This window comes from Glycine soja, chromosome 11 (genome assembly GCF_004193775.1).
Source record: "Glycine soja cultivar W05 chromosome 11, ASM419377v2, whole genome shotgun sequence".
Taxonomy (NCBI): Eukaryota; Viridiplantae; Streptophyta; class Magnoliopsida; order Fabales; family Fabaceae; genus Glycine; species Glycine soja.
In genome coordinates, this window is record NC_041012.1 from 7,698,291 (window position 1) to 7,706,727 (window position 8,437).

Sequence of the window (8,437 nt, forward strand, 5' to 3'; positions counted from 1 at the left end):
CCCTGCCCAACCCGAGCGTCATCATCTCTCTTAACAAATCCATCATTCGAGTCTAAACATAACCACTGGAAATAAAACCATTTTCATAACAAGTGAATAAACTTGTTTGCAAAATATTGGAGCTCGCAAAGATAGCAAGCCGAAAGAACACTCTCATAACTAAACTCATAGGCTCAACACCAATCAAATGCATCCCACAAAACATCTCCAATGACTTCTCAAACATTTGATTATGGTCAAAACCACATATCATGGTGTTCCAACAAACAAGATTAGAAAGAGCAGTTGTATCAAACAACTTGTGGGCAACAACCATGTTAGTGGATTTGTAGTACAAATTGAGCAAATAATTCATCAAGAAGATATTAGACTCTAAATCACGAGTTATAAGCAAATGGGCATGAAAGGTTTTTGTGTTTCTGGCATTGCACTGCCTTGAAAACTTGTAATCATGTAAGAACCCAAAAGGGTTGGAAAAGGTGGAATTTTCTCCATGTTAAACGTGTGAAACAAATGGGTTTTGTTCAAAAGTGAGGGAACATGAGAATCTGCAAGCAAGTTGTTGTGAACTTTTCCACTTGAACTTTTTATAGATTAGATAATTCACGAGGATTATACAAAAGCGGCAGAATGTGACAATTCTTCATTGTCGCCCACCACTAAACACCATCTTCTCCGTTCATGTTAACTGTGTCTCCATCTCTCTCCCAATCTTATCACCACCGTGACGTGGACCGCCACGTGACCTTCCTACACCATCACCATCAAATCTATCAAATTCGCACATAAAACCATTGCCCATCACCAGATCCGAACAAAACAACATCAAAACCACTACCCCGCGTCGCAACCACCTCCATGGATCCACTAATACCCAAAATCTTGTGCACAACCCTCCCTTTATTACTGTAAATGTTGTGTGTGCAAAACTCTTACCTTCAAATCTAAATCCCAATTTTTATTTGAATCTGAAATTGGGGTTTTGATTTGGGATTGTGAATCTGAATTTTAGGGTGGCACAAGATTAGGAATGAAGAGTGACTTTGTCAATTTATACTCTGGTATGATGCTTGTTGAGGCTTGGAGAGAGAGAAGAGATAAATGAAGGAGAAATGGAGGAGTGGCGACGTTTTGCTCCGACGGAGAAACAAAGGAGTGACTTTCCAAATGATGTCATAATTATTTTTTTAAAAATCCTACTCAGACAATGAGTGCACGTAGCACGACACATGACATGCCTGCGTGATCAGTTAATGACCATGTAAGCATATAACAAATTCTGATTAAAAGGACCTCATACAAATTTTTTCAAATATTACGGACTTGATCCGAATTTTTATTTTATTAGAGATTAAATACAAAAAATAAATATTTATTAGAAATCAAAAACATATTTAGCCCTAATAAGATTTTTTTTTCAATAACAGCAAAACCCCCATATAAGGGTGAGGTGAAAAAGAAAATGAAAAAAATCTAAACCCCCACATATAAGGGTGAGGTGAAAAAGAAAATGAAAAAAAATCTAAACCCCCAACGTATAAGGGTGAGGTGAAAAAGAAAATGAAAAAAAATCTAAACCCTTATGCCTGCCTTAGTTACGCAGCAAAAGGCCCAAAACCCTAACTCCTGAGTTAGCGAATAGAAAGAGGCGCGCGTAGTATATAATCACAGTAGCCGCGAGCTCTCAAACACACTCTGTTGTTTTCCAAAACCCTAATTTATCGAAAGGTAGGGTTTTGAAGAGCCTCCTCCTCCGTTACCAGTTTCTTCTTCTTTATCCTCTCTCCTTTCTTCTTCCATTCCTCTAACCTAAGATGGGCAAGTCAAGCAAGAAATCAGCTATCAAGGTATATGTGTTTGGTAGAATCCTTTTGTGAAATTCTTTTCTCATCGAACAGTTTTCGTCTAACTTTTCTTACTTTTTTGCCTTTTGTGTTCGTTTTGTTGAAGGTTGACGCTGCTCCAGCTGTGGTTCCGCCATCCAAGTCTGCCAAGAAGGGTATTGAAATTTTTCTCTATTTCGCAGCTATACCGTCGTGCTTTGTTTGGTCTTTTTCGATTATTGAATGTTTATACTTTATATTATGAATGAATGTTTTGGTTTATGGGTTGTAGTTATTGGCATGTTTGGTTTTCAGTTGGGAGGCCCTGATAGTACGCTCGGAAAGTAAAAACTGAACTAGCCTTTTGTTTGGTTTTCAGTCTGTTTCTGTTGTAAACTGAGTTTTGATTCAATTTTGCCTTGAAACTCAGTTTGCAATGGAAGAAAAGAGCTGGTTGTTTTTTGTAAACTCTGTTTGCCTAATGGAGTTTAATCATGCAAACTCAAATCCAAACATGCACCAATTCTTTTATCCTCTGTAACTGGCTGATTTTTTTTATTTCTATTGTGTGTTGTAGTAATCTTTATTAATTTGTGTGGTCACGGCAAAGCCTTGTTAGTATTGTTAACATGCCTCACAAACACAATAAATTGATATCTTGGACTTTCTTTTTGTTCTTTTGTTAATGATTGTTTCCTTGGTTTATTTTGATCTTTATGCAGGAGGCAAGCGACAAGCTCAAGATGAAATTGAGAAGCAAGTGAGTGCCAAAAAACAGAAGATAGAGGAGGTTGCTCAGAAGCAAAAGAAGGAGGCCAAGGTGCAAAAGAAGAAGGAAAGTAGTTCAGATGATTCTTCGGAATCTGAAGAGGAGGTATTGCACAAGTATATTCATGGTTAATGCATGATAAAAAATCCTAAATTTCGTGTTGTTTTTTGTTGCCTCTTTTTATGCTTTTCTTTTTTGGGCTCAGAAACCTGCACCCAAACCTGTACTTTCAAAAAAGGTACCTGCTAAGAATGGTGCTGCCCTGCCAAAGAAAGACAAGCCAGTCTCCAGTTCTTCTGAAGATGACTCCTCTGACGAGGATGAAGTGAATGCAAAGAAGCCACACAAAGTGGTTGCTGAGAAACAAAAGAATGGAGCAACCGTGCAAAAGAATAAGAAGGAAAGTAGTTCAGATGATTCTTCTTCAGACTCTGAAGATGAGGTATTGCACATGTCTATTAATGGTTGAATTTATAATTTATAAAGCTTGAATTTCATGTCAGCATAGTAATAATTTTGTCGTTATTTCCTCTTATCATACTTCTCTTTGTTGGACTCAGAAACCTGTAGCAAAAGCTGCCGTACCTTCAAAAAAGACACCTGCTAAAAGCAGCAATATAAGTACCCCAGCCAAGAAAGGCAAGCCAGCTAGCAGCTCCAGTTCTTCTGATTCATCTGAAGATGACTCTTCTGATGAGGATGAACTGGCTACAAAAAAGCAAATGAACGAAGTGAAAGTGCAAAAGGGTAAGGAGGAAAGTAGTTCAGATGATTCTTCATCCGATTCTGAAGATGAGGTATTGTACTTGAGTATTTATGGTTGAATTCATTACAAAGCTTAAAGTTTTGTCAGTTTCATATCATTCTGTTATTTTTGCTGCCCTTCTCATGGTTTGCTTTTTTTTTTATGGGGCTCAGAAACCTGCAGCAAAAGTTGCCGTTCCTTCAAAAAATCAATCTGCCAAAAATGGTACTCTAAGTACTCTAGCTAAGAAAGGCAAGCCAGCTGCCAGTTCAAGCTCTTCTGAATCTTCTGATGATAACTCTGATGAGGATGAGGTGAGTAAAACACCTTTTATAACATTGATAATAGTGAAAATTTCCAGGTCCATTAGGGGTGTGCAATACTCACAATGCCTTGTTTTTAATTTTTTCTATTGTTTTCAGGCACCAAAAACCAAGGTGGCCCCTGCTGCAGGCAAAAATGGACATGCTTCTACAAAGAAAACTCAGCCAAGTGAAAGTTCTGACAGTGATAGCTCTGATTCTGATAGCAGCTCTGATGAAGGCAAAGTAAGTTTTTTTTCCTTGTGACACCATTGTTCTGTATATATTCTCTAATATCAAAGTAGAAACCACCAAGTAAATGAATATCTTCTCCAAAATGTTCTATTCAGACCCACTGTCTTCTAGTAAGTCAGATGGAGATGATAGTATTTTTAATTCACTGTGTAATGTCATCTTATTGTGTACCTTTTTGGTATCAGAGTAAGAAAAAACCTACAACTGCTAAGCTGCCTACATTGCCAGTTGCTCCAGCGAAGAAAGTGGAAAGCTCAGATGATGAATCAAGTGAAAGCTCTGATGAAGACAATGTAAGTACTGGGTTACTGGATGTAATGGATTCTGATAATTGTTAGGTTTTTTTAATTTTTTTTGGAATGAGATGATTTATTCACATATTTGGATCTATATAGGATGCAAAACCTGCTGTAACTGCTGTATCAAAGCCTTCTGCTCGTGCACAAAAGAAGGTTGAAAGCTCTGATTCTGATGATAGCAGCTCTGATGAAGACAAGGTAAATTTTCTAGGTGTTCTTTCTTTAAAAAGAGTTTTCTTTTTCAAGTTTATATTTATAAGGGACCCAAAAGTCAATTGCACTCTTGCTAAATTGAGAATGATGCTTCTTATCGTCAATTATATTTACATTTATTTGTTTTTTTCTTCTGAATCTTACAAGTGCCTTCAATACCCAGAAGTTGTATATTGAAATGTAACTTGACTATTGCTTATCGAATAACTTTTTGTTTAATTGATGATCAACAGGGGAAGATGGATATCGATGATGATGATGATAGTTCTGATGAAAGTGAAGAGCCACAAAAGAAAAAGGTATGATGTCTTGATTGACTAAATAATTGAATAAGTTTGTTCTGTTTTGTTGCTTATTTTTATTTTTTCATTTGTTATATTTCAATGATGTTATTCTAAGGGTTGTGCCTTGGATATTTGAAAACCTATTTTTAAATACTTTAGAGATTGATAGTCATGATGGACTTGATATTTTCCTACTGAACTGTGGAAATTTTTGAAGTGAGGAAATGAGGATTTATCAGCTGTTGATTTGAAGTGATTTAGGTTTACAAGATATTTTAGTGGATGGGCCTTGACTTTCTCACTTTACAATACAAGTCTTGTATATTGTGAAAGTTACTGCTTATGTGCTTAGTTTTAATTTTTGTCTTCCTTTCCCCTGCAGGCTGTGAAAAATTCAAAAGAAAGCAGTGACAGTTCTGAAGAAGACAGCGAGGATGAAAGTGAAGAGAAACCCTCCAAAACTCCTCAGAAAAGAGTAAGCACATATTTATCTGCTTGAAAGTTTATTTTATTTAATCTTGTGACTTCCTGTGGTAATACAATTTTCTTCTTGGAAAACAGGGCAGGGACGTGGAGATGGTTGATGCTGCCTTGTCTGAAAAGAAAGCTGTATATGACTGTTATCCTCTTGTTTCCTTTCCTTCTTTTATTACCAGTGGTATGATGTTATTTTATCTTGAAAATTTGCAGCCTAAGACCCCAGTTACACCAAGAGAAGAATCTGGCACTTCAAAGACACTATTTGTTGGGAACTTGCCATTTAGTGTTGAGCGGGCTGACGTGTATGTGCTTTTTTTTAAAAAAATTATCATGCTTGCAGATTTCAGTTATTTATAAATACAATTTATCTTGTTTTAAATTGTCCAGGGAAGGGTTCTTCAAGGATGCCGGAGAAGTTGTTGATGTTCGTTTTGCTACAGATGATACTGGGAAGTTTAAAGGATTTGGACATGTTGAGTTTGCAACAGCAGAGGCTGCCCAAAATGTTAGTTTTTGTTACCTTATTCCATGTATTTTTATTGCAGGAATTTATTGATTCTGTTCCGGCTGAATAAAATTTATTTTTACTAGTTCATAGGTTGGAATTTCTGTAATTCAAGATGTTATTAATCGTATAGTGGTTTCTCTTTATCTTCGTAGTAATCAGAGCAGCGCTTAGTGACACAGGGCCTATTTTGTGTTTTTGTGCTATATGTTACTACACTGTTAGCTCTGTTATGCTTCTACAGCCATTGTTTTGTCTGATATGTTCCTTTGATTTGTGTATATGCATATCAAATTTATTTGAGTTGATAATCCGTTACTTTTTTTTTTATAATTGTAGGCTCTTGGGTTGAATGGACAACAATTGTTTAATCGTGAACTCCGGCTTGATTTAGCTCGGGAAAGGGGTGCATATACCCCCAACAGCAGGTAATTCTTGTATATTTTTTAATATTATCTTGTTTATGTCTGACCTCTATTTAATCCTTTTCTCTTGTTTTGTTAATAATTTTAGCAACTGGAACAACTCATCCCAGAAAAGTGAAAGAGGCCAGTCTCAAACAATATTTGTAAGGGGTTTCGATACATCCCTTGGGGAAGATGAGGTGATTTTATCTCTTCTATCTGACTGTTAAATTGAGTTTCATCATAAAAGTTGTGTTTTTTTGTGCCTTAATTTGTGTTAGCAGTAAATAAGGTTGACTTTGTTCTTTCAGATAAGAGGGAGTTTGCAAGAACATTTTGGATCTTGTGGGGACATTACCAGGGTGTCAATTCCTAAAGATTACGAGTCTGGTGCTGTTAAGGGGTAATTCTTTTGTTTTTTGTAAAATTTCCATTTGCATGCTACTGCTGCTGCTGTTTGTTACAACATAATGTGAGCTTGAAAACTAAACTTCTCGCTGCCACATACTTATGTTATTTGTCATATTCATCCCCTGACTGTTCCTGTGTAAATGGGTTTCAGGATTGCATTTATACCCACACGCTACCTTACAATTTGAACATGTCAATCTGAATTTTGGTAATATTTACAGGTTTGCTTATGTGGATTTTGGTGATGCTGATAGCATGGGCAAAGCTCTAGAACTCCATGAAACTGAACTTGGAGGTTATACCTTGACAGTGGATGAAGCCAAACCTAGAGATAATCAGGGTTCTGGGGGTAGAGGTGCTGGTGGTAGGAGTGGTGGTGGTGGTCGATTTGGTGCTAGGGGTGGTGGCGGTGGTCGATTTGGTGCTAGGGGTGGTGGCGGTCGATTTGGTGGAAGTGGTGGTGGCGGTCGATTTGGTGGAAGTGGTGGTGGTCGATTTGGTGGAAGGGGTGGTGGTGGAAGGGGTCGGGGAAATAGACCCAACCTTGCTGCGGAAGGCACAGGTATAATTCGTCTAAGCTTATTTTCTTCCTTCTTCCCATTGAGTAAACATTATTAATAATTTTGTGACGAAAGCATAATTCGACTTTTCTTTTTCTAACTAATCAATCCTTGTGATTCAGGGAAAAAGACCAAATTTGCTGATGATGAGTAGGGTGGCAACTCTAGCAGATACTTAAAGTTTAATATTTATTTTCTAAACTTTCCTGTAGTGTTGGCTCCCCAGTTTTGTTTTGGTATTCCGTAGTTAGTATGAATTCGTAGAATTCAGTTGTTATATGATTTGATACTTATCGCATGGATTATTATTTAAATATAGTATTTGTGGCTCTTCAGAATTATGCTTTCATTATTTGAATCAAATCCGATATTAATATATATTTTGTCTTTAGGGGGGATGTAAATGCCCTTTTGGCGGAATTTTTTTTGAAGGAAAATGAAAATGAAACTGCTCTTAGTTGGTTTTTTGAGAACGCATATTACAAGATTCATTTTAATTCTGATATGAAAATGAATTTTTGTCTCTGAATATGATTGTTACTTGGAAAATGACACAATTTGACGAAATAACTTTTTTACTATTCTGTTTACTTTGACTATCCGCCTGTGAAATTTCTGAAAATAAATATACTGAAAATTCTTCAATTTAAAGAAATTATTTTCCAATTATATTTCGATGGCTATGCTAACTCATTAATTGTAGATTTTTCTTAAAAGAAAGGCTGAATTCTGCCATTCTAAATTCAGATGAGACTTGAAATAATCATGGCTCACAAGAATTACGCTTGTACTTGAGAGTCTATAGCGCCTGTTTGGGCTTTTTTTATTAAATGGGGATATTTTTCTTTAACGGAAGTCTAAATTTTTTTATAACTTCAATTTAATTTTTTTTACGTCATTTCATTATTAATTTTTTTGTTAAAAAAATATGTAATTTTCATTTAAATGTATGGATTACCCCATTTTAAAGAAAAAAAGTTAAACTGAAGTTGTAAAAACTTTTAAAGATCGATTAAAGAAAAAAAAATGTTGTAATGGATTACCCCATTTTTGTTAATAAGTTAAAATCGACCCATATGAAAAATTTTTAAAAATTTGCTCCCATTGGTAAAAGAGCCGCCTGTTTGCATATATATAACCTATGCTTTCATTAGTAATGGTATACCCCAGATGTTTCTTTACATACAGTCCGTGTTTTCTAAGGAGAATAATAAATTTGTTTTCTTTCTGGACCACCTTTTAGTCTTATCAACAGAAGAAGCCAGGCTTTGTCGGTATATCTGAAAAATATTACCTGATTCTATTTTTCAAGGTTTCTTTTTATTGTTGATGTTCCTTGTACTGAGAACAAAAGAGTAATCAATATGACTTCCTTGGCACTCAACGA

At 35.9% G+C, this 8,437-nt stretch overlaps 1 protein-coding gene across 1 annotated transcript; it reads left to right on the forward strand.

Moving 5' to 3' along the window:
• Positions 1–1,640: 1,640 nt before the first annotated feature.
• On the forward strand, positions 1,641–7,402 carry LOC114376090 (nucleolin 1-like). Its single transcript, XM_028334007.1, has 19 exons — positions 1,641–1,847; positions 1,951–1,999; positions 2,546–2,697; positions 2,798–3,034; positions 3,153–3,389; positions 3,511–3,651; positions 3,760–3,885; positions 4,080–4,187; positions 4,290–4,391; positions 4,640–4,705; positions 5,073–5,165; positions 5,252–5,299; positions 5,381–5,472; positions 5,558–5,675; positions 6,015–6,103; positions 6,189–6,279; positions 6,391–6,482; positions 6,712–7,052; positions 7,173–7,402. The coding sequence occupies exons 1-19, from the start codon at positions 1,815–1,817 to the stop codon at positions 7,202–7,204; spliced, it is 2,247 nt and encodes a 748-aa protein (XP_028189808.1). The 5' UTR covers positions 1,641–1,814; the 3' UTR covers positions 7,205–7,402.
• The last annotated feature ends 1,035 nt before the right edge of the window (positions 7,403–8,437 follow it).

Bases quoted from the DNA above. Each gene is read 5' to 3' on its own strand.
- LOC114376090 (XM_028334007.1), top strand. From the start codon at position 1,815: ATGGGCAAGTCAAGCAAGAAATCAGCTATCAAG. The intron at 2,698-2,797 runs GTATTGCACAAG...TTTTGGGCTCAG, and splicing joins CTTCGGAATCTGAAGAGGAG to AAACCTGCACCCAAACCTGT. The intron at 5,473-5,557 runs GTATGTGCTTTT...TAAATTGTCCAG, and splicing joins AGTGTTGAGCGGGCTGACGT to GGAAGGGTTCTTCAAGGATG.